The sequence below is a fragment of the Leuciscus leuciscus genome (genome assembly GCF_965113295.1).
Source record: "Leuciscus leuciscus genome assembly, chromosome: 2".
Taxonomy (NCBI): Eukaryota; Metazoa; Chordata; class Actinopteri; order Cypriniformes; family Leuciscidae; genus Leuciscus; species Leuciscus leuciscus.
The window spans coordinates 50,430,523-50,456,339 of NC_138726.1; the positions used below are offsets into that span (position 1 = coordinate 50,430,523).

Sequence of the window (25,817 nt, forward strand, 5' to 3'; positions counted from 1 at the left end):
AGAGCACCCTCTCCCTTGTAAGTTAACAGGTCATCTAATGTCTATTTTGCTTCAATAGCTCTAGGGATTTTTTATTTACAAAGGTTTTATGTTCACATTCCAACCTTCTTATTTCTTTCTCCAATTCCAATCGTTTAAGTTCCTTTTACTTTTTTATTTTGGATGTAAGTGCAATAATCTTTCCCCTTATTACTGCTTTGGCTGAATCCCATAGCACAGAGGGTGATACAGATCCATTATTGTTTATTTTAATGTAATCAGCCCATTGCCTCTGTATTTCCTTTTTATTTGCTGCATCATTCAGTATTGAGATATTTAGTCTCCAATATTTAAACTGTTTATGTTGCCCCAAATTTAGTTTTAAAACAACAGGGCCATGATCTGAAATAGTATTGGGCTCTATACTGCACTCCACTATTCTATGCAGCTCAGTTTTTGAAATGCAGAAAAAATCTAGTCTAGAATAGCTCCCGTATATTTGTGACATAAATGTAAAGTCTTTTTCTTTTGGGTGGAGATATCTCCAAGTGTCATCATCCCCAGTGCTGTATTTGTTTTGCGTGATTGACGTCTCTTTTCTGCTGGCAACCTGTCCATATATGGGTTCAAGACACAATTGAAATCTCCACCTATTACTACAATACCCTCCGCTTCATCGGCCACAAGTGAGGAAATTTTCCTAAAAAAAAATATGGACTCTTCGTTTGGAGCATATAGATTCAAAAAAGTTATTTGAATACCCCCAATTGTTCCCACAACCATGAAATATCTGCCATCTTTATCCTTAATGATTCTTTCCTCTGTAAAATAAACAGCCTTATTAATAGATATAGGGCCCTATCTTGCACCCAGCGCAATTGACTTTTTACACCAACGCATGTATCATTCCTATTTTGCACCCGTGCACAGCGGACTTTTCCCTCCACAGACGCACGTCGGTAAACTAGGAAATGCATTTGCACTCCCGGGGGCGGTTCAGCGCAAACATTCCCTAGTGCTATTTTGCAGGTTTAGAAAACAATTCCGCCACTGACTTTAGACTAGGTTTTTCCTGGTCAGTGGCGGAATTGTTTTCTAAACCTGCAAAATAGCACTAGGGAATGTTTGCGCTGAACCACCCCCGGGAGTGCAAATGCATTTCCTAGTTTACCGACGTGCGTCTGTGGAGGGAAAAGTCCGCTGTGCACGGGTGCAAAATAGGAATGATACATGCGTTGGTGTAAAAAGTCAATTGCGCTGGGTGCAAGATAGGGCCCTATATCTATTAATAAGGCTGTTCCCTAGTGCTATTTTGCAGGTTTAGAAAACAATTCCGCCACTGACCAGGAAAAACCTAGTCTAAAGTCAGTGGCGTGTTGCGCATGTTATTCATATGCTATTTTAAGGGCGCATGCTTGGCCATAACCAATGTAGCGTGTGCACAACGCGCATGCACTTTGCTTATCTCATCTACACACAGACGCAGGAGTTCTCATTTTTAGAAAAGCATACATTTTTACAAGGAAAAATATTAACACACGAGGGAAATCATTGTTGCGTCCATGAAGATGTGAAAAAATAGGCATAAATCTAGCTTACACATTTCATTTACCCAAATTTGTATACGCCTGTTTAACCGAAGCTAATTTGGGTGGGTTTCTCCCATCCCCAATGTCACTTCTGTGTTTTACGGCCCTGACGAGAACGTCGGTCTCCTCGGCTGTGAACCGCTCCTGGAGTGCGCCTGGCAAATCCGCCGTTATAATAGGAATCCGCTTTAGAACAAGCGCGCCTGCTCTTAAAGGGAATGTGAGATGACGCTCTGATTGGTTTATTTCACGTTATGCCCAAACCACACCTATGAATAATGAAGCTACTTCAGACCAACCCATTTTAGATTTGCGTCGGGCGCAAGAGTCATTTATCCCGCCGGTATAATAGCAACAGCGCCCAAGACCCGCCCACAAAGTTACTTGCGTGTCGCGCTTGATACTTGCGTTTCAGATCGTTAAAATAGGGCCCATAGTGTTACTGTTAATGAAGCTTTTGTAAGGAATTTTCCCTTAGGAAAATTAACCATGGCTTTGTGATTGATTACTGTTTGTATTAACATAATTTTCCAACAAATATCATGATTAAATGGTGTATAACATCGTATCTAAAATGTATAAGAAAATTAAAAAAAAATAATGCCACGCTGAAACGTCCTGTGAAATCTGTGCTTGCAAAGTCCGTGCATGAAATCCGTTCTGGACGAACGTCTTGCTTGTTAACATTCTTAAGTCTGAATCAGGCTTGAATTGGTTTGAAATTGACGCCATCCTTAATATTTACATCTGAGTAGCACTCGCTGTTATGGTAAGGGGCGTGACTTTCCAGAACACGCGCTAAGCGGCGCCAATCAGACACACCGGGCCAGCTAACCAATCACAGCACATTTTGTAATTTGGAAGGAGGGGCTTCATCGAAACAGGAACTAAAGACTGGGAGGGAAGTGCTGTAATGATGTTAAATAAGTTAAAAAAATGTGTTTTTTGAACAGTCAAGCATGAAAGCATATTCTAGTACACCTCCAAAACAAAATCAAGACTTCGTAAAAGGGCATAATAGGACACCTTTAAACTTGATCATGCCCTGCCATCTGCCAACCCCTTGATTCAAAACATAAATTAAATCAATTAAATTTAAAAATAAATAAATAAAATAATTTAATTTAATATATATTGGACACTTATCATTGGTAGGCCTACTAAAACACTGACTTTTATATGAGGCCCTTAAAAGGATTGTATTCTGGTTGCATGCTTCTTTGAAACATCTTATTTCCTGCTTTTGTTCTGTGTCAAACCACAAGATGCATTTCTAATAGCAATAAAAAACATATTAATCAGAGTTTTCAGAGAGGCCAACTTTAGTTGCTAAAAACTGGGTAGCTAAGTATTTCTATTACATTTCCTAATAAATGAAAGACGTTTTTTTGAAGCAATGGAAAGATGGTTGGGTTAGATTTTTTTTTGCCATTTTGATGTGGCGACAGTGTGTGAAGGCAGAAAAGTTAAGGTGAATGTGCACATGTGCCTCAGTTGACTGAAGCAGAGACAGATGGACACATGGTAAATACACTGTCTAGTGATCTACCCTTATTCTTTAGCGTGTGTGATGGTGTGGCTCATTCGTTTGCTTTTCCAGGGGAATTCAAAGCCTGAGGATAATTTTGGAAGACGACTGATCATGAGATATTACTTCATTCTTTTGCTTTCCTCAACAATATGTAAATATAACTAAATGCTTATGCTTTGTAAACATATAAACAACTCACACATTTAACACTTTATAACACATTTAACTCTAAAGTATCTAATGTGTGCTTCCTTTTGCAGTCTGCGCTTCTGAAGTGAATGTTGTTCAGCAAGATTTAAAAATAGTTCAGTCTGGAGAGGATGTGAACTTACCCTGCAACTTTTCAGAGTTTCTGGAATCAACAGCATGGTTTAAACAGACGGCTGAAGGAAAATCTTTACAAATTGTGTCTTTACACTTTAAACAACCTACTTGGAATAAGGACTTTGAGAAAATGAATCGTTTTAATGTTACCAAAGGAGATAAACATTTTACTCTGATCATTTTAAAGACAAAGCCTTCAGACTCAGCCACATATTACTGTGTTGCCGCATCAAACTGGAAGATTGGAATGGGTGCAGGCACTACATTAGTTGTCAGAGGTATATTTTCTTGCTTGTTATTCATACTTTGTGGGGATTGTGTTGGATGACTATTGGCCATGTTTTTCTATCAAGTGTCCCTTATATGTCCCTTTGTCAAGATGCAGCCGTAGCACACACAACTCTTCAGCAGTCTTTGATAGACACGCTTCATCCAGGGGATTCAGTGAATTTGCAGTGCAGCATCTTCAGTGAGAGTTGTGCTGGAGAACACAGCGTCTACTGGTTCAGACAAAGCTTGGGAGACTCTCAAGGAGTCCTTTACACCAAAGGAGAGAGAAATGGTCAGTGTAAGAACAGCAGTGAGTCACAAACGCAGAGCTGTGTCTACAATCTCCTCAAGAGCAACATCAGTGACTCTGATGCTGGGATTTACTACTGCGCTGTGGCCGCATGTGGAGAGATACTGTTTGGAAAAGGAACTCAACTCAATTTTAGAGGTAAGGTTTTTGGAGAAATATTAAATTTTGCTACTCAGGATTTAAATCATATTATGGGGGAAATAATACCAATGGACTGATCTGTTCATATGAATTATGTCTTTTCAGAGAGTGGTGTGATTACAACCCTGCTTGTTCTTGGGATTTCAAACATCATATTTTTTACTTTAACTGTTTTTCTGGCCATAAAACTATGTCAGAATCCGAATAAAGGTAATAAAGGTTCTTTTTTACCACACATTGATAAGACATGTACATTATTTATTTTAACAATATTTATGAAAATACAACAATTGCCACTACAGAAATATTCTATTTTATTACCTTTTTAATAAAACAATTTTCTTTCTCCCACAATCCACAAACCTCAAGAGAGTCAAGTAAGTTTCTGGTTTTATGTTTGAGATTCAAATCATATATTTATTCATTAGAATCATAAAGTAAGTCTTATCACATGCAAATTATTATGCAAGTGGGTCTCCTTAAAAGACTTTACTTTTTTTTCTCATTTTATGTGACAATGTCTTTGATGTTTCTTTTTCCGCATTATTGTAGGGTAAAGACATTCTGAGTTATGCAGCTCACAATTCTTTCATTGCAAATGGACTCAAAGTAAAGATTACTCAAGAACACTCTCTAGTGACATACAGCATGTATAGTGAAAGAATGCCTATCATCGCAAAACAGAAGTAACAGTTTCCCATTCAAGCCCAGTTTATGAGGTACAACATGTTTTGCTGTATATTTTCAGTACTGCTTTGTAACAGTGTGTATACATACCAGATTTGCAACAGTTAATGTCACATCGCAAGTCTTTTTCATATTATTCTGTAATTTCCTTACCTTTTTATCACGTTATTTGAGATTTACATATAGTTGGTTGCATGTACATATGTCCATTTATATAGAACAGAAACCAGACCACATATTTTTGTCAGTATATGTACTTAACTTAAACTGTACTTAAATAATATTGTGTTTTTGATACTTGAAAGTATCTCAAATAAGATGATAATTTCTCAAAGCACATGCCACAAATTCCTTGTTTGTAGTATGTAAGACATGATTTTTAGCTTACAAAGTAATTTTTCATAAATGGTGTTATGTGTAAGATGCATGTTCTGTGATATCTACATGCCTATAATGTCCCCCCACAAAATGTAACAATGTAATATAAATGTGTGGCTTCACATTTCTGTTGTGCAAGTAAATAACAAAAAAAAAAGATTTATCCATTATTGTTTTTGTATCTTGCTGTATGTCTCTTTTTATACTTTAGCAAAAATACAATTTAATTTAACCATTCCACTAAAACATAAAAATAAAACACAAACTGACATTAAAACTGCTTATGTGTTCTGTATTGATTGCATAACATTTTGGTACATTTTTATTGACTTTAAGGTACTTGCATGTTTTTTGAAATATGAAAAAATAGCCAGTCCATTTTCTTTTTTTCCAAAACATTACTGTAGAAAACTCTGATATAAATCATGATTTATGTCTAAATTATGTCTTGAAAATGTAAAAATGCTGAAAGTTTTCGGTGATGGGTAGGTTTACGGTTAGGGGCAAGAAAATGTCATTAGATCAGTATAAAAACCAATACGCTTATTGAATGTCATCATAAAGAAGGCAATATCCAAACTTCTTGTCCTTGTGGGGACATTTTTTGGTCCCCATGAGGAAAACAGCTTATAAATCATACTAAGTGATGTTTTTTGAAAATGTAAAAATTATGAAAGTGTGATGGGTAGGATTAGCGGGTAGGGTTAATGTGAGGGTATATAGAATATACAGTTTGTACAGTATAAAAATGATTATGTCTATGGAATGACCTCATTAAACATGAAAACACAACAGATCTTTTCACCCTGGATCTTATCTCTCGTTGCAAATGCACAGGTCACAAAGTCCCTCGAGCCCATGATGACTCTGGGTCATCCCCTTTTTTTTAAAGCTTACACGGGATAACGTTTTTTTTTTTTTTTTTTGGCGCTTGCACCTTGGAACCTATTTCAAGATTTGCGTTCTCTAGCCACCAAACACTGTTGTTGTGCAAATGAGCAGGCCAGAGCACATTAAGGGTTTTCTGTTAGAACGGTGTCGTGTAAGCGGCCCCTAAGTTAAAAGAAGATACTTCAAGCTTTATAAAGACATATCTCTAATGAAAGTGTGGCAAGTATTCACTGAGTTACAGTTCATTTTTGGACGAGTTTCAGAATGGACTTCACTGATAGAGAGACGGCAGAACTCGCATCATGTTTTTCTTTTCTTTATTTAACGAAAAGCACAACACTTTGTTTTTACTGTGAGCATACACAAAAAAAAAAAAAAGTAGACACTTAACACAAGCGAATGATCTATAATACTTATATTTATGATCAAAATGAGCAGAGTATTTGGAATCTCTTTTGCACTAATAAGAAAAACGACACCAGAGGGTTAATAACTAATGATCTTTGCAACGGAAGTGAATCAATCAAAACTAACTTTAGCTGGACAATAACTTTATTCTAGAGCTACTGTACAGTAAAGCCAAAACAATATCTGTTACTTAAATCTCCTATTATCACTGTAAAGCTGCTTTGAAACAATCTATATTGTTAAAAGCGATATATTACTGAAGATGACTTGGCTCCTCCTTCAACGATTTCGAAGGCAGGTCAGGCGTTCGTTCAGGTGCGTCCTCAGGCTCATGGGTATTTTGGTGGCAGCAACTACTGTCATACCATTGGGTCTTCCCTCGGTTTGCAAGTGTCAGAACAATGCACATCCCAAGGGTGTCAAACATGGTGGCAGCTTTCTTGTCATGCCACAGACCTCCATTGGGGGAGTGGAGGGTCAACCCAGAGGTGGTAGAGATAATATGGCAGCGGTTTGGCATGGTGGATATGGACATCTTCGCTTCACCTCAGTGGTATCGACACACTGTCCTTTCTGGTTCTTACTAGCAGAGGAATCCACCCTGCTGGGGCAGGATGCTCTAGCCCATGCCTGGCCAGATCAGTTAGTCTGTGCCCTTCCCCCGATACTGTTGATCTTGACAACTGTTCTCAGGATCCTTCAGAGACACCACAGGCTGCTGCTAGTAGCGCCAAACTGGGCGGGGAGACCATAGAGACCATCTCTGTGTTTGGCTTCTGAAGGGCTGGAAACACATTTGAGTGTCTGTGATCAAGAGGTGCTCAACACTATACAGTAGCTGCGTCCCAATTCAGGGGCTGCATCCTTTGAAGGCCACGTCCTTCGAAGTGCGTGGCCGACGTGGCCTTTGGAGGACGCACCGAGACTCATTTAAAGGGGAAAGTATAGCCGATTGCATCATCACGGCGTAACGAAGGCTGTTCCAATTCATAGGTCCTTCAAAGGCTCCTTCAATACGCGGCCTCCAAATGCATCCTTTGAATGCGGGACACATCAGAAGGATCCTTCGCAGCCTACCCCAGAATTCATTGCGTGCTGGAGACAAATTGCTAGATTACACTTTTAAATGTAAGTATTGAGTTTCAATTTAATCGAATAATCTAACGTATCTAATGAATAAAATTAAAAATAAAAATAATAATAAACACAATAAAGGTTCAAAAATTAACTTATATGTTACCAGTATGTGATTTTACATTGGCTTGTTTATACACTTTAGACTTTATTATGTACATAAATTGACAATGGTGAGCATTTTTAGATTGTCTGTTTGTGTCACGAACTGCTCCAAGACACAAAGGTGGAGAATCCAAATGCAGCTTTTAATTAAGGGGTAATCCAAAGAACAGGCAAGGTCAAACACAGGCAGGCAGTCCGTACAAACAAACACACAAAACAGGCAGGGGTCAGAGACAAAAGAGTAATCCAGGGAACAGGGCAAGAAATCCAAAACCAAGAGACATGAAAACCAGGAGAATGCTCAGAATTGCAGTGTGACACTAAAACAAGACTTTGCAGTGAGTGAATGAGTGTACTAGTGATGTTACGTATGACACTGAAGCTTCGATGCGCATATCACACAAGCGACACAATTTCTAGTGAAGCCCCGTATCGGGGCGTGTATCGGTTTACTACAGTCACGTGATCGATGACAAACGAAGCCTCACTTTCTGTCAAATCACGTGCGCATTTCGCTTTGGGTGTCAGAAGGCTCGAACTCCAGATCTTATTTAACGAGTCATTGTTGCCTCAGTCTGGTTGATGTGTTTGTGAGGAGAGTGTTGTACTTTGAAAGTTAATCAATATATTACATTTAAATAACCAACATTTATTTTTCACTACTTAGGCTATTATTTTTTGTTGTTTTTGTTTTTATAAAATCTTTGCATTTTTTGGTGATTTTAGGTCATTTGGTGTTGGTATTTGGGTTTAAGGTGGGATTAGGGGGGAAGGGATAGGGTGTTGGTGTTTGGTGAAGGGTTTGTATTTAGAGCAATAGCAACAGCCAAAAATAATAAATATAATTAAAAACTTTATCACCTTTTTGTCATTCCTACAGTTAAGCACTATCAGTAACAAGTGTCATAAGCGCATTTAATAACAGATGATCCTATCAGACAATGTCCTTATTCATTTTGTGTGTGTGTGTGTGGAGAGAGAGAGAGAGAGAGAGAGAGAACGAGAGAGAGAGAGAGAGAGAGAGAGAGAGAGAGTAGGCCTACATTAAATCTTGTTGAATCATATAAGCTTATATTATATTTTATTGTCACACTTTAATGGGAAAATGAATTTATTTAATGAACAAATCAAATACAAACATGTAAGGCTTTTATTTGTACACATAACATTGAAACTATGGAGTGTGTTGTGGTTGCTTCATCTGCCAGAGCTTCTAAAACAGGCTTCTGGCTGCTTTATTTTAAATAACCACCAGATGGTGCTGTTCTCGACCAGTTCTCGACACTCTCGAAGCTTTGAATCTTTTCCCGGAACAGTCAGGGGAAAGCCTCAGTGATTCATGAGGCTTCATTTCCCCATCCCTAGAGTGTACATGGTATAAATAGGCTGAGATTAACAGGGTAATGAGACACAGGTGAATGCAATCAGTGAAGATAAGTCCGGGCAGTGAGTTATGGGAAATGTAGTTTGTGAGGGAGTGATAATAGTCTGGTGTGGAGTGCCCTCTGGTGGCTCTCAAGGGCACTGCAGCTGGTGGCCGTTACAGTTTATTTGTTTGTATTATTTATTTTTATTATAACTGCCTATTGTTTTTAGAAACTACTATATACTGTATAAAAGTCCAGTACACATGGTACTGCTGCTCGTCACAACGGCTGTCACAGTTGCTAGGCGACAAAACCAGACAAATTGAACAACTCCAGGGACACAGCTTGCAAAAAAAATATTAACGTGACAATACAGTTTGTAAGTTTCATTTTCCAAATAACCAGTGGTGGAATGCAATGACATACATTTAATTTTGTGCCCAGTGAGAGCTATCCATGGCTATCTGAGGGCCACAGAAGTTTTACAGCTATCAGATCAACTTTTTCTCTGTTATGGGGGGCAAAAAAAGCCCCTCTCAAAGCAGAGATTGTCGCACTGGGTAGTTGAGGTTATCACCCATGCTTTCAAATCTAATAAATATCCATTGTCATTGGGGGTAAGATGCCATTCGACAAGAAGCATCTCTACGTCTTGGGCTGCACTAAAAGGTGTCCCTCTAAGTGACATCTTTGCAGCAGGTATATGGTCGATCCTCTTGTTTGTTAACATTCTTAAGTTTGAATCAGGCTTGAATATAAATGTGTGCCACCATACAATAAAAAAAACAAATCCATTCACTCCCTTTTTTTTTTTAAACTCAAAAAGCCTAAACAGTCTCAGTAATCAAACCGTTTGGATTTTCTGAGCAATATGATGTCATATTGCTCATGCTCCGCCCACGACCACTGATGGACTGTCCCGTATTAACATATTTCCGCCCTCAGCCATTTTTATACTGTCCGCCAAGACAGGTTGCCAAGGCAGCACTTTACGTGTCTTGTGTCGACACCCCCCATGGAAGAGAGGGGTGGGGTGAGCAGTTGCTCATTGTCATTTAAAGAGACATGCACCGAAATGGGTCAGTGTGAACAGAGCTGTTTTTGAGGAGGTAAAAAGGGTGTTGTTTTACACAACCATTGAGTAATTTTAACCAAAGTATGTTACAAACTTTACACAAAGACCCTAAAGAATCATACCAACTTGTGGAAAATGGGCATCCGATGACCCCTTTAATATTTACATCCGAGTAGCACTCGCTGTTATGGTAAGGGGCGTGACTTTCCAGAACACGCGCTAAGCGGTGCCAATCACAACACACTGGGCCAGCTAACCAATCACATTCACAGCACATTTTGTTATTTGGAAAGAGGAGCTTCATCGAAACAGGAACTAAAGACTGGGGAGGGAAGTGCTGTAATAATGTTAAATAAGTAAAAAAAAAAAAAAAATTTATGTTTTTTGAACAATCCAGCATGAAAGCATATTCTAGTACACCTCCAAAACAAAATCAAGACTTCGTAAAAGGGCATAATAGGACCCCTTTAAACTTGATCATGCCCTGCCATCTGCCAAACCCTTGATTCAAAACATAAATTTAATTAAATTATTATTATTTTTAAATTAAATTAAATTAATTGGACGCTCACCATTGACTTTTATATAAAGGCCCTTAAAAGGATTGTTTTCTGGTTACATGCTTATTTGAAACATCTTATTTCCTGCTTTTGTTCTGTGTCAAACCACAAAATGCATTTTTAGCAATAAAAAACATTAACCAGAGTTTTCAGAGAGGCCAACTTTAGTTGCTAAAAACTGGATAACTAAGCAATAGTATTTATAATGCATTTCCTAATAAATTAGGTTTTTTGGAGCAATGGAAAGATGGTTGGGTTAGATTTTTGTTTTTGTTTTTTTTTCATTTTGATGTGGCGACAGTGTGTGAAGGCAGAAAAGTTAAGGTGAAAGTGCACATGTGCCTCAGTTGACTGAAGCAGAGACAGATGGACACATGGTAAGGACACAGTCTAGTGATCTACCCTTATTCTTTAGCGTGTGTGATGGTGTGGCTCATTCGTTTGCTTTTCCAGGGGAATTCAAAGCCTGAGGATAATTTTGGAAGACGACTGATCATGAGATATTACTTCATTCTTTTGCTTTCCTCAACAATATGTAAATATACCTAAATGCTTATGCTTTGTAAACATATAAACAACTCACCTATAACACATTTAACTCTAAAGTATCTAATGTGTGCTTCCTTTTGCAGTCTGCGCTTCTGAAGTGAATGTTGTTCAGCAAGATTTAAAAATAGTTAAGTCTGGAGAGGATGTGAACTTACCCTGCAACTTTTCAGAGTTTCTGGAATCAACAGCATGGTTTAAACAGACGGCTGAAGGAAAATCTTTAAAGATTGTGTCTTTACACTTTAAACAACCCCAATGGAATACGTTCTTTGAGAAAATGAATCGTTTTAATTTTACCAAAGGTGATGATCATTTTAATCTGATCATTTTAAAGACAAAGCCTTCAGACTCAGCCACATATTACTGTGTAGCCGCATCAAATTGGAAGATTGGAATGGGTGCAGGCACTAGATTAGTTGTCAGAGGTATATTTTCTTGCTTGTTATTTATACTTTGTGGGGATTGTGTTGGATGACTATTGGCCTTGATTTTTCAAGTGTCCCTTTTATGTCCCTTTGTCAAGATGCAGCCGTAGCACACACAACTCTTCAGCAGTCTTTGATAGACACGCTTCATCCAGGGGATTCAGTGAATTTGCAGTGCAGCATCTCCAGTGAGAGTTGTGCTGGAGAACACAGCGTCTACTGGTTCAGACAAAGCTTGGGAGACTCTCAAGGAGTCCTTTACACCAAAGGAGAGAGAAATGGTCAGTGTAAGAACAGCAGTGAGTCTCAAACCCAGAGCTGCGTCTACAATCTCCTCAAGAGCAACATCAGTGACTCTGATGCTGGGATTTACTACTGCGCTGTGGCCGCATGTGGAGAGATCCTGTTTGGAAAAGGAACTCAACTCTATTTAAGAGGTAAGGTGAAATGCAAATGTCTGGCTTGAACTGTTGAAATGTTTAGCTTTATCTGCTATCTGGAAAAGCATTTGATTCATATACTAGAGTACATAATACCAAACTTATCTAAAAAATGTTTTCTAAGAAAATCAAATTAATTTTGTTTCAGTGAGTGGTGATGTGAATCCAACTCTTCTTGCTCTTGGAGTTTCAAACATTATATTTTTTGTTCTTGTTGTTTTTCTGGGAATAAAATTATTCAGGGGTCAGAATAAAGGTAGGACTTTCTGATTATTATTTTTTTATTTTTTTATTGTAAAGGAAAATGTTGTAGAAATTGTTATAATGACAAGACTGTTTCTTAATTTCCCAAAGTGCCGAAACCTCAGGAGAATCAAGTAAGAACACAATTATCTTCCATTTTAGATATTTTCCAAATCTTTACCAATGCATCTATTTGATTTATTTAATATTAGATAATATATATTTTTTCATAGTTTTTAAAAACTTTTGGTGTATATTATGCCACATCATGTGTAATTTTCCTCTCATAATTGGAGATTATTTTCTCTCTTGATATTAGAATGAAGACAGCATGAATTACGCATCCATTAGTTTTGGTCAGAAACCTCTGAACACTAGAAGGACCAAATCAAAGGTCATTCAGGAGCAGTCTCTGTACGCTCACGTACAGCAGTAACATCCAGAGGTTTAGTGGAGCATTTCACTTCGACAAATATTTTCATCATGAGCTTACAACAACATATTTGAAGACAATACATTTAATTTGGTTGAATAATTTGGTCATTGATGCTCTGGTTCTTTTTTTTTTTAACCGTACAGCACTTTGGTTGCCTTCTTGCTGTTTTTAATGTGATTTAAAAATAAAATAAAATAAATTGAACTTGAATCTATAATATGCATGTCCTTTATTTCAAGCATTTAAGTGTCAGTTAAAGGTAGGGTAGGTAATCCTGTTCAGGAACACTTTTTTTTATACTGGGTGAAATGGTCCTTCCATCCTGATAGTAGTCAATACATTATGTGTTTAGAAAAAGGAATGAAAAAAATCAGACCTCTGTAGCAGCTGCAGGACAGTAAAAACCAATCACTGCCATTCGGTGCGAATGTAAAGAACCAATCAGATGCCTTCATGTCTCGTGCCCGCCCCGAGCCCCACTGCGCGCGCTGCCCTGCGTGCACTCATCACATGTCACCGTTCCCGGAAATATTCAGCTCAAAGCACCTGCATATGCAGTCAGCGAAGGCAAACAAGGCAAAAACTACTTCCTCGGACCCTGCCCGCGCTCTTGAACGACCTCCTCTGCTTCGCCCTCAACCCCGGACCTGTCCTCGAACCGACGATGCGGTACTTGTCTCCGGACTCGGAGTGTACGTTAGTCTTCATTAGAGTCAACAATGTTTTCATCATGGAAACTCTTACATGCAAAACACCGTATATGTTATGAATCTTACACGAAATTCATCTTCATCACAGTGTAACTGATGGTAATGGAAAAACGTGTATCAATGCAACCTGTTTTTAGTTTTGCCTTATAAATATAGCTCGTTACCGAATGAAACTTTACCATTATCGATATGCTAGCTTGATAGTGAGTACTAAAAGAAATCTTATTTGTTTATATTCATAGTGATAAAGTTAGGTATTTTATTACATGTGATTCTGACATGATGTCACTGTATGTACTGCGCTCCTTCCTCTCCACTCGTCTCAGGTAATAAATGCGTCTTGTTCCAGCCTGAGCGTTTGGCGTCGCGCGTTCATGTGTTTTGGGGGCGTGGCTTTGGAAGGAGCTCAGAAGGGAGGGGGTGGAGTGAATGGAAATAATGAGCTGTGTTTATTGCAGATTAAAAGGTCTACAGTCACTCGATTTTTATATTTTCTTTTTCAGAGTACTTACATTTTAATTATGTATTGGTATATAAAGACAGTTTAAACAAATTTGGAATGTTTTTTTTTTAGAAAAATGATCACCTACCCTACCTTTAATTGTTAAATGCTCTGAAAATGTAACTTTAAATATCAGTAGCTAACAATGTAAAAAAAATGTACATAAAATATGGATTGCAAGATGATAGCTGTTGGTGGCCATATTTGAATACATTTTATATGTTAAAGTGTTATTTTGGCTTTGTACTGTTATATAGCTATATTAATTTGTTAGGCATAGTAAGGATAATGATAATTGTAAAAGAGAAGTAGTGTGTTTGTATGCTCATTTATATTTTTTGTTAATGTATTAATGAATGTATGTTGTTTGACTGTTCATTTTGAGCAACTTCGGAATTTCCGTTTTACAGTTTCCATATGAATCACTTGTGTGAAGTAGGCTATACTTAAAGGTGAACTAAGTAACTTTTTTTTACCTTAACTGAACAGCTTCGGAGTCATTGGAATGGTTATATTACTTATTTCGGGTTGAATGGTGGTCGTTTCGCACCCCCCTGGTGCCCGTGAGCGGAAAATACGCACTTGCAACTTTGAGCCGGCGGGCCGCCGGCCGCTGCGTCAGGAAGTCTCGCGTGATATCAGGTCTCGCGATGTAAACAATTGCTTTACGGCCAAAAGAAATCTGCTAAAATGCTGTCATTATTGCGCTCCCTCACGCTGTCCGAACCCGAATGAAGAAGACATTTGAAAGAATGTCCCATCTGCTTTGATGTCGTTGATCTATAGCCTCTGGTGTCTGAGAATCACCAACGAGTTTTTACAACAGTGTTGTCAAATATCTATTCCGAAGCTGTGGGGGGAGCTCTAGAGAGAAACCTGCGAGCAAAAAGCGAGAATACAGCGAAGAAATCCCGAAGCTACTGAGTGCTGCTTTAATGTTCATCTGCTAAATTAATAACCTGTTTATGTGCATTTGATCAAATGTGTTGTTGTTTTTTAATGATGTTTCATTGCATTGTTTTTATTGTTAACTTAAATGATGGATCCTGGTGCATGTGTAGGGTATAGTTCCCTGGTAAAGTATTAGTTAGCATTTAGTTAGTCTTTAACAAGAAAGACTTTTTTTTTAAAGACGAACTTGCTGAATGCTGAATTCAACATGGTCTCTACTGCCACCTAGTGATTGTAGATCAGTGATTGTAGATTGTAGATGAGATCTGATTCTGATGAAGGAAGGGGATCTTATTATAATATTACCGCCCCTAAATCTGCACGTTTCCACCCACGGCTCGCCATTTGTGTAACCAGTGTAACCAGTTCTAACACAATGGCAAAAGTTTGAGCAAAGCAAGCAAACTGTTCTGTCGTTGGCTGCACAGACGAGCATTGAGAACTATTTGACCAAAATATGTCACAGCTGTCTTATAAAGATCTCATGGAACTGTGTCAACTTGTGTAAAAGTTAAACATGACAGTACATTAAAATCTATGAGATGAATCAATGTAACTCCATAACAACTACATAAATGTATCCACTTACCATTCAGAAACGTCCAGGTGCGTCTAAAGTTGCTCTTCCTGAGTCTCTCTGTAAGGCTGCACTCGCTACTGGTCATTTCTGGGTCTTTGGATGAGTAAGATTTGCGTGTTGTTTATTGCCGGAGTATCCGAAGCTCGTGTAAAGAATCAGCTCTCTTCTGAACGGGGAGGAGGAGCAGCAGCCCTTTTTCATTTAAAGGGACACACACAAAAGGTGAGTTTTTGCTCAAACCCAAAAAGGGTGAAATTTTACAAGCTATAATAAATGATCTGGGATTTTGAGCTGATATTTCACAGACACATTCTGGGGACACCATAGATTTATATTACATCTTGTGAAAAGGGGCATAATATAAATATGTCACCTTTAAATGCAATTTTCCCTCTGTCTTGTTCACTCAGAAGTACGTCATTACTTACGATGCACGAATGTGGACCAGTGATGTTGTAACGTATGTTTGGCTCTGTTAAGTTCTGTCATGACAACTCTCGGGAGACGGGTATGTAAATAGAGATTGGCATAGTAATGGATTGGCGGAATAGATCTGCTACGCCGCTGCTCAAGAGCAAGTACCGAGACATGCTACTGCGAATACATTCACAGACATTGCTGAGAGCATGTAAGACATGTTGCTGCTGCTGCACATGTAACAGACATGTAACATATGTAACAGAAACATGCATACAGCCTATGCCAGTAAAGCTGTCGTGCACAGCTGAAAAGACTATTGATACACATTTGTAAACTTTTCACAATACACAGTTGCACAGGGTAATGGGAGAAATAGACAATACAATAGGGTGACCAAACGTCCTGTTTTCCCAGGACATGTCCTGTTTTCAGGTCCTGTCCTGGCCGTCCTGTCTGTTTTTTATAAAGTGATGAAAATGTCCTGGTTTTCATTATTTTTCATTGGGCCATTAAGCGTGTACTTTAAATACATGCTTGCCTTTGCACACAAAACATATGAAACCGGCTTCGCCCCGTCTTGTTATAATCAGCGCGTTCCTCAATCCGCAGCGGCAAGCAGAGAGCACGTCAGAATACAGAAGCCACTGTGTGTTTGTTTGTGTGTGTGTGTTCATCTCAGCCTCATTGGTCTGTCACACTGCTCCTCAATGTCAGAATATTTTAAATGACCAATCAAATCAAAGTAGGCGGACTTTACGTTCACAGACACAGAATTTCAATTTTAGCAGCGTGACTCGACCAGGACTCGACGGTCGATGCTTCAGTTTACGGTCAAGTGCGAGATAAGATGTAAGTAGCTAACAGCAAAAAAAAAAAAAAAAAAAAGCCCAAATGTAAATTCACAGATAATTTACAGAGAAAATTCCTGTTTTTTTCGTTTCGGTCGGGATCCGTGTAAAGCAGAATGCATGAACTGCAAAGCTGGAACGTACTTGTCAGTGTCAAATAAAGGTGCTAGCGAAGTAGAAGCCCACATAAAGAAAAGGCTATAGAGAACATCAGGAGGATTGAAATTGTTTTTTTACTGAAATAGTGTAGTAGATTTTTTTATTTTAGTGGTAGATTTTTAAGCTATGCTATGGCCATGAAAAGAAATAGTGTCATGTAAAAGGTGTTAAAAGCTAAACTTTTTTTTTAATAGTAGGCTATTCTATTGTTGCGGGCCAAACATTGAATGGAAAGGATGTATTAGGCTACTTTATGTATTAAAGTACAATAACATAGTTGCAAGGTTGTGAATGCATTTGTCAAGTATTTTTTGATGCATTCACCCCAACCACGCCCCCACCCCTTAACCACGCCTCCCAAACCACGCCCCCGTCCTGTTTTCTGAAAACTAAAATATGGTCACCCTACAATACAAGTAATATACATGTGCTTTTGAGTGAGAAAACAAGCTGTGCATCGGCAGATATGCATTTATCTGCATAATGATGACATAGCCAGGAGACAGGAAGAGATAGAAAAAAACCCCCAAAACAGCAGATCTATTGCCAAAACATATGTAGGGCCTACTTTTTTTCCTCATGGGACCCCATGTTTTGCTATCTATGTGTGTCTTGACAACTAGAGATGCGCGATTGGCGGTTACAGCCACGGACGGATGACTTGATGAAAAAATTATATTTTAATTAAATTTGGCCGGGTGGCGGTTGAACCAATCAAATGATTGTTAGGGCTGCTGGTATAAAATGAATTGAACTGTCTGCCTGAAAAAGACGCTCTCTTCCCATGAAGTCAAAAATAACGTGAGTCTTCAGAACAGGCTCGTCCTAGTCGTCACCCTGACGTGACAGTGCGTAGAGTTAATTAGCCTATAATGTGAATGACTTGTTATTTTATTTGAGCTTTCTTTCTTTTTGCTAAAAAATAAGGTGCAATAGGCATTAATTAGTAGTAGACTAAATAGCAGCATGTTGAAATGATGTGCCAAATTGCGTTTTTTATTACAATGATAAAATTGTACAGTAGCCTAGTTAGGTAAGGTCAGGTTTGCCAATGTGCATTTTATTTAGGCTATTTATTTATTTTTGTCCCTTTGCGCCGATCGGAGAAGGAGTTCACTGCTGATATTCTAGGGATACAACATAATAGGCTATACTAGTAGGGACTTCAGCCTTTAAATATCTTTGGTGCATTGGATCAGTATCCTTTCTAGAACAGGCAAGAGCTTTTTTAGCCTCGCGGCTCACATCAACAGTGCCTTGCATCGCCCACAGACCTTAAAACAATCAGCGAATGAGTTTTGTGATGCGGTTGCGGATGAAATAATAGGCCATCCACACATCTCTGTTGACTACCTTGCCGACCGGCTTAACACTAGAAATGCATGCTATGTGTTCTTGTGAACAATAGATATGACGTTGCAAGCTGATACAAAACTTGTAGTCCATTATAACATCTACAAAGACAGCCTTCATGCTTTCAATATGGAACTAGGCAAAGCTAGACAGACTTTCTTCTCAAATATTATAAACAGTAATTTAAACAACACACGCACTCTTTTTGCTACTGTAGAGAGACTGACAAACCCCCCAAGCCAGATTCCCAGTGAAATGCTCTCAGACAGCAAGTGCCGTGAGTTTGCTTCTTTCTTCTCTGAGAAAATCATCAATAATATCAGAAAGGTGATCAGCACATCCTTGACTTGCGCTGGGGTCAGACAGATCAAACCACCTGAGAAAGTAGTTACTATGTCTGATTTCAAAGAAATTGATGGCAACATTTTGGAAGAAACCATACAGCACCTTAAAACATCAACCTGCGCTCTTGACACACTTCCCACATCGTTTTTCAAAAGTGTGTTAAACAGTTTAGAAGCAGATCTTCTAGAAGTGGTAAATGCTTCACTTCTCTCTGGGAGTTTTCCAAACTCCCTAAAAACTGCAGTTGTCAAGCCCCTCCTGAAAAAGAGCAATCTGGATAAGACCATATTAAGCAACTATAGACCGATCTCAAATCTTCCTTTCATAGGTAAGATCATTGAAAAAGTTGTCTTCAATCAGCTGAACAAATTCTTATGCTCGAATGGATACTTTGACAATTTTCAATCTGGTTTCCGACCGCATCACAGCACAGAGACATCGCTCATAAAGATAATAAACGATATTCGCTTAAATACTGACTCAGGCAAATTATCAGTGCTGGTACTACTCGACCTCAGTGCTGCATTTGACACTGTCGATCACAACATACTTCTGGACAGGCTGGAAAACTGGGTGGGGCTTTCTGGGATAGTCCTAAAATGGTTCAGGTCATACTTAGATGGGAGAGGTTATTATGTGAGTATAGGAGACCATAAGTCTGAGTGGACATCCATGACATGCGGAGTCCCTCAAGGCTCAATTCTTGCGCCACTCCTGTTCAACCTGTATATGCTCCCAATGAGCCAAATAATGAGAAATAACCAAATCTCTTACCACAGCTATGCAGACGACACACAGCTCTACTTAGCCCTATCGCCCAACGATTATAGCCCCATTGACTCCCTGTGCCAATGCATTGATGAAGTCAACAGTTGGATGTGTCAAAACTTTCTTCAGTTAAACAAAGACAAAACTGAAGTCATTGCGTTTGGAAACAAAGATGAAGTTCTCAAGGTGAACGCATACCTTCACTCTAGGGGTCAAACAACCAAAAATCAAGTCAGGAATCTTGGTGTGACACTAGAGTCAGAGCTTAGTTTCAGTAGTCATGTCAAAGCAATAACTAAATCAGCATACTATCATCTGAAAAATATTGCAAGAATTAGATGCTTTGTTTCCAGACAAGACTTAGAGAAACTTGTGCATGCTTTCATCACCAGCAGGGTGGATTATTGTAATGGACTCCTCACTGGCCTTCCCAAAAAGACCATAAGACAGTTGCAGCTCATACAGAACGCTGCCGCCAGGATTCTGAGCAGAACCAGAAAATATGAACATATCACACCAGTCCTCAGGTCTTTACACTGGCTCCCAGTTAAACTTAGGATTGATTTTAAAGTATTATTACTGGTATATAAATCATTCAATGGCCTAGGACCTCAATACATTGCAGATATGCTCACTGAATATAAACCCAACAGATCACTCAGATCATTAGGATCATATCAGCTTGAAATACCAAGGGTTCACTCTAAGCATGGCGAGTCTGCTTTTAGCTATTATGCCAGCCACAGCTGGAACCAGCTTCCAGAGGAGATCAGATGTGCTCCTACTGTAGTCACATTCAAATGCAGACTCAAAACACATCTGTTTAACTATGCATTTACTGAATGAGCACTGTGCCAATGTTCGTCCGACTGTTTGTACTGTATTTTTTTTTTTTTTTTTTTAAACTGTTTTAATTATTCTTATTTCTTTTTATTATTTAAATTTCTTCTATGTAAAGCACTTTGAATTGCCATTGTGTATGAAATGTGCTATATAAATAAACTTGCCTTGCCTTGCCTTGCCTTGCCTTGATAGAGATAGGAACCCAGCAACCACCTGAGCAAGTATCATCAATAAAGTCATTTGATAATGATTACATAACCCTTATACTCTTATTTGATAAATGAAAAGCCATTAGGAGCGATAACGAATGACAGCGTGCTCTGACGCTCGATAAATATGTTAGCATAGGTAATGAAACATTACCCTTGAAATATATTTGTTTCTGCTAACATGTAATCCCATTGAAGGTGAATGCTTATTTTACTTTAACCTTCTCATCTATTGACAGCATTTACTCACAGAAATACAAACAATAGACCAGTTTCTGCTGCATAGACACAACTGCATAGCGCTCCAACTTATGCTTAGTAAAGACTATAAACATGACTATAATTGTACATGACTATACAAACAAGACTATAAACATGATGCTTAGTTTAACATATTGATTGTTCTTTTAGCATGACGGGAACACACAAGGATCTGAATCAGCCGCACACATTTAGCATAGCTAATGAAAACATTGCTATTGGAAATAAAAGGACGTGTCATTGAAGTTATACCGCTAAATATGGTGAATGTCGTTTGAATCACAAATGCATCACTTTAACTGTTTTCATATCCATGCTAACAGCGTATAAAACAGCAATGACATACAATAGATCGCTGCTGCTGCATGCAGTAAACACTGCTGCTTAAATGCTTCAGTGATTCACTCGAGCACTGTTGACATGACGCTATTTAAAACATTTCTAACATGAAGCTACTTGTAAAGATTGCTCCATTTATGAATTAATAACCGGACCACACAATGTGCGCAGAGATGTGGAATAAAACATCAATCACTTATCTTAGATATTGATTCCAGATGCAAAGTGCACTGCCATTCAGAAAGTGCACTGCATACTGTTAGTGCTAACAGCAACACACCTGTATTTGTTTGAATGTTGAGTCGCAGCTCATTGGACGCTGATGCAACAGCAACCAATCAGCTGTGCTATGTAGATAAGCATGTGATCGCTACCAAATGAGTCAAAGACTTATCAGCCTGCGCCATCTAGTGTTTCATGCCAGAACTAGGTAATTTCATTGTGTTTTGTTTCAGTTTTCCCTGTTCCGGTTAACCTGTGTTTCCTGTCATTGTGAGTTGACCTAAGGTGTATTCCGATTGACAGGGTCCCTACGCAGTGTTCAACTGCTCCCGAGTCCCTACTCCCTGAGCACGGGATATCCGTTGAAGTGGACTTTGCTGAAAATTTGGAACTACACCATCATCAAAGAAAGGCAATGACGGGGTCGCACAGATTATGATATAACATAAATATTGATATAATTAAAAAAAAATGTTTTACTTTACTTTCAAATTTATCATATAAAAATCATATAATATACATATACAAAACAAACATTATGTATCTAATAAATATAATTAAAAAATGTTAGACTACTTGTACATTTAATTGACTATTGCAGCTATTAATTGAAGCTGTACAATAACTGTCATTTATAATGAAAATAAATATGATTTGGTTAAGTATGTGTAAATGTGTACTTAATCAATGGTTTTAATAATTGTAGCTGTCTCATTTTGTGTGCTTTCTTTGCCACGCACAGCTGCATAGTAAACAATCCTGAGGTTCATAAATATTATAGTTTGTATAATAACAACAAAATATTTATGAATATTCTATACGTAAACTCGTCCATCGCAGAGCCATTTAAAAACTCTTCCAAAGGCTCTGCTCCATTGGTAGTTCAGACTGGTGACGCGATGAGCAATAACAGTTGGGTGATTTTCACTATCCACTTCCTGTGAAGTGATGTATCGATGTTCCCTTATTCACTTTGCAGTTCACAGTGCCCTTTGAACAGAACATGTTCACTCCCTTCGGATTGGAATCTCACTTAAGGCGGAGTACCCTGTGATGTCCACTTTACAGTCTGGAATGCACCACTAGTTTTCTAGTGTGTGTCAGTTTGTTCCCTTGGTTACTCGTTACATTCACCTGTTGTTCATTTAGTTTTCTCATTACCTCTCCTTGTGTATTTAAGCCCTTAGTTCTCCTCAATGTTTTGTCTTGTGTTAACGTGGTATTTTTGTTTAGTGGTTCTCATTCCTGTTCCTGTATTCTCCTGAGTTTCAGTTTATTAAAAACTATATATATTGTACTCTCCATTGTGTTTACGGATCAGCATATCGTGACATATATGCATGAGATGTATGCATAACCATGTATTCACCAATCCAGAATAGTTCAACTTGATCATATTTGGATGCTCATCACCGGTAAAAAAGAACTTTCTTGTGAGGCCCTTTAAAGGTTTGTCTTCTGGTTACATGCTTCTTTTAACATCTTATTTCCTGCTTTTTTTCCCTTTGTCAAACCACATCAAGCATTAGCAATAAAACAACATATTAACCACATTGTTTAGAGAGAAGCCAACTTACTAAGCAGTAGTATTAATAACACCTATCTATCTAAATAAGAGATTTTTTTGGAGCAATGGAAAGATGGTTAGGTTAGACTTTTTTTGACATTTTGATGTGGTGGCAATGTGTGAAAGCAGAAAAGTTAAGGTGAAAGTGCACATGTGCCTCAGTTGACTGAAGCAGAGACAGATGGACACATGGTAAAGACACAGTCTAGTGATCTACCCTTATTCTTTAGCGTGTGTGATGGTGTGGCTCATTCGTTTGCTTTTTCAGGGGAATTCCAAGCCTGAGGACAATTTTGGAAGACGACTGATCATGAGATATATAATATTTTTTTTGCTTTCCTCAACAATATGTAAATATACCTAAATTACTTTTTAAACATTAAACAAGTAACCTATTTATTTATTAACACTTTCAACTCTAAATGTTACTATTGTGTGCTTGATTTTGCAGTCTGCTCCTCTGATGTGTCCTCTAATGTGGATGTTGTTCAGGAAGATGTAAAAGTAGTTCGAGCTGGAGAGGATGTGAATCTTACTTGCAGCTTTTCAACGCTTCTGCAATCAACAAAAGCATGGTTTAAACAGACGGCTGATGGAAGATTCATACAAATTGTGTCTTTATATTTAAATCAACAACCCAGCTGGAATAAGGACTTTGAGAAAATGAATCGTTTTAATGTTTTCAAAGGAGACGATCATTTTAATCTGATCATTTTACAGACAAAGCCTTCAGACTCAGCAACATATTACTGTGTCGTTGCATCATATTACAGCATTGGAATGGGTGCAGGCACCAGACTAATTTATGAAGGTAAGTTTTACTGCTTGTTATTTTAGCTTTGTTTGATTTGTGGCAACTTTTTCTTTTCTTTTTTTCTTACTATTTCTGTTCCTTTTTTGTCACTTTTCAAGGTGGATACACAAACCTTCAGCAGTCTTTGATAGACACGCTTCATCCAGGGGATTCAGTGAATTTGCAGTGCAGCATCTTCAGTGAGAGTTGTGCTGGAGAACACAGCGTCTACTGGTTCAGACAAAGCTTGGGAGACTCTCAAGGAGTCCTTTACACCAAAGGAGAGAGAAATGGTCAGTGTAAGAACAGCAGTGAGTCTCAAACGCAGAGCTGTGTCTACAATCTCCTCAAGAGCAACATCAGTGACTCTGATACTGGGATTTACTACTGCGCTGTGGCCGCATGTGGAGAGATACTGTTTGGAAAAGGAACTCAACTCAATTTTAGAGGTAAGGTGAAATGCAAATGTCTGGCTTGAACTGTTGAAATGTTTAGCTTTATCTCCTATCTGGAAAATCATTTGATTCATATACTAGAGTACATAATACCAAACTTATCTAAAAAAAAATTCTAAGAAAATCTAATTAATTTTGTTTCAGTGAGTGGTGATGTGAATCCAACTCTTCTTGCTCTTGGAGTTTCAAACATTATATTTTTTGTTCTTGTTGTTTTTCTCGGAATAAAGCTATTCAGGGGTCAGAATAAAGGTAGGACTTTCTGAATAAACTATTTTTTTATTATTATTGTAAAGGAAAATGTTGTAGAAATTGAACTACCATTTATAATGACAAGACTGTTTCTTAATTTCCCAAAGTGCCGAAACCTCAGGAGAATCAAGTAAGAACACAATTATCTTCCATTTTAGATATTTTCCAAATCTTTACCAATGTGTCTGTTTTATTAATTTAATATTAGATAATATATATTTTTTCATGGTTTTTAAAAACTTTTGGTGTATATTATGCCACATCATGTGTAATTTTCCTCTCATAATTGGAGATTATTTTCTCTCTTGATATTAGAATGAAGACAGCATGAATTACGCATCCATTAGTTTTGGTCAGAAACCTCTGAACACTAGAAGGACCAAATCAAAGGTCATTCAGGAGCAGTCTCTGTACGCTCAGGTCAGATCACAGCAGTAACATCCAGAGAGGAGCGTTTCACTTCGACACATATATTTTCATCATGATCTTATAACATCAATTTAATTCAATTTGTCAGAATAATTTTGGTAATTTCTCCTAGATTTTATGAGTTGACTTTCGTCCTCTGAAAATTAAACCCAGAGTATAGTCTGATCATTTTTAGGGCAATGAATTTATCTCTGCTTTATACATATATATATATATATATATAGCCTGTGAGTGTGTGTGTGTGTGTGTGTGTGTGTGTGTGTGTGTGTGTGTGTGTGTGTGTGTGTGTGTGTGTGTGTGTGTGTGTGTAAGTGTCCATATTTTAATGTCTTTGTATGTTTAAGTGTTATTATGGCTTTGTACTGTTTATTTTTAGATATATGCATTTCTTTGGCATAGTAAGGATAATTGTGGGAAAAGAAAGGTAGTTTGTGTTTGTGTGCTCATTGAATTTATGTGGATTAATGAATGTATGTTGTTAGACTCTGCTTTGTTCTTTTCAGGTCAACTTTGGAACTTATGAAATGTTCCATTTTACAGTTTCCTTATGAATCACATATTACTTGCATGGTAGCCTATGCTTCATTTGCATCTACTAAAATAAAATGTATGTGCATGTAATGTGCATTTGTTAAAATGTGTTTGTGTTATGTTGTTTTTATTCTGTTAACTCAAATGGTGGTTGTATAAGATACAGTTCCCTTTAAAAAGCACTGGTGCACATTTAGTTGGTATTTAACAAGAATTCTTAATGGGATAGTTCACCCAAAAATGAAAAGTTGCATCACTTTAGGCCCTTTCACATGGGACGCGGCAAGCGGTGCAATCACTGAGCGGCTGCTGCTTTCTCTCGTAGTGGAAGCGCTTTGTGCAGTTGAGGTGGTGTTCGCTTTGCGGTCTTGGGGTGGACGTTGCCATAGTTACAATCATCAACAAAACAAATAGATAAATTTATCTTAACAGATAAAA

The 25,817-nt window shown here is 38.0% G+C and overlaps 2 protein-coding genes across 4 annotated transcripts in view; both read left to right on the forward strand.

Moving 5' to 3' along the window:
* The window catches only part of LOC309488272 (uncharacterized protein), a 99,585-nt gene extending 95,077 nt beyond the window's left edge, over positions 1–4,508 (forward strand). The window contains exons 2-5 of the mRNA XM_082156430.1: positions 3,169–3,250; positions 3,360–3,701; positions 3,803–4,141; positions 4,250–4,508. Coding sequence (XP_082012556.1) covers positions 3,169–3,250; positions 3,360–3,701; positions 3,803–4,141; positions 4,250–4,473 — 987 coding nt within the window. The 3' untranslated portion in view covers positions 4,474–4,508. The remainder of the gene's footprint in view (positions 1–3,168; positions 3,251–3,359; positions 3,702–3,802; positions 4,142–4,249) is intronic.
* Positions 4,509–11,082: 6,574 nt separating this feature from the next.
* LOC309488285 (uncharacterized protein) lies at positions 11,083–25,083 on the forward strand. Of its 3 annotated transcripts, XM_082156460.1 has the most exons (7): positions 11,083–11,126; positions 11,203–11,284; positions 23,371–23,730; positions 23,832–24,161; positions 24,312–24,419; positions 24,527–24,549; positions 24,735–25,083. In XM_082156460.1, the coding sequence occupies exons 1-7, from the start codon at positions 11,124–11,126 to the stop codon at positions 24,855–24,857; spliced, it is 1,029 nt and encodes a 342-aa protein (XP_082012586.1). In that variant the 5' UTR covers positions 11,083–11,123; the 3' UTR covers positions 24,858–25,083. The 3 variants fall into 3 exon arrangements, with proteins under 3 accessions (XP_082012586.1, XP_082012585.1, XP_082012587.1); XM_082156459.1 differs by lacking the exons at positions 11,083–11,126; positions 11,203–11,284 and adding an exon at positions 23,118–23,269 and having other exon boundaries at positions 24,735–25,081; XM_082156461.1 differs by lacking the exons at positions 11,083–11,126; positions 11,203–11,284; positions 24,527–24,549 and adding an exon at positions 23,118–23,269 and having other exon boundaries at positions 24,712–25,083.
* Positions 25,084–25,817: the final 734 nt, after the last annotated feature.

Bases quoted from the DNA above. Each gene is read 5' to 3' on its own strand.
- LOC309488285 (XM_082156459.1), top strand. From the start codon at position 23,158: ATGGTGTGGCTCATTCGTTTGCTTTTTCAGGGGAATTCCAAGCCTGAG. The intron at 23,731-23,831 runs GTAAGTTTTACT...TCACTTTTCAAG, and splicing joins CACCAGACTAATTTATGAAG to GTGGATACACAAACCTTCAG. The intron at 24,420-24,526 runs GTAGGACTTTCT...AATTTCCCAAAG, and splicing joins ATTCAGGGGTCAGAATAAAG to TGCCGAAACCTCAGGAGAAT.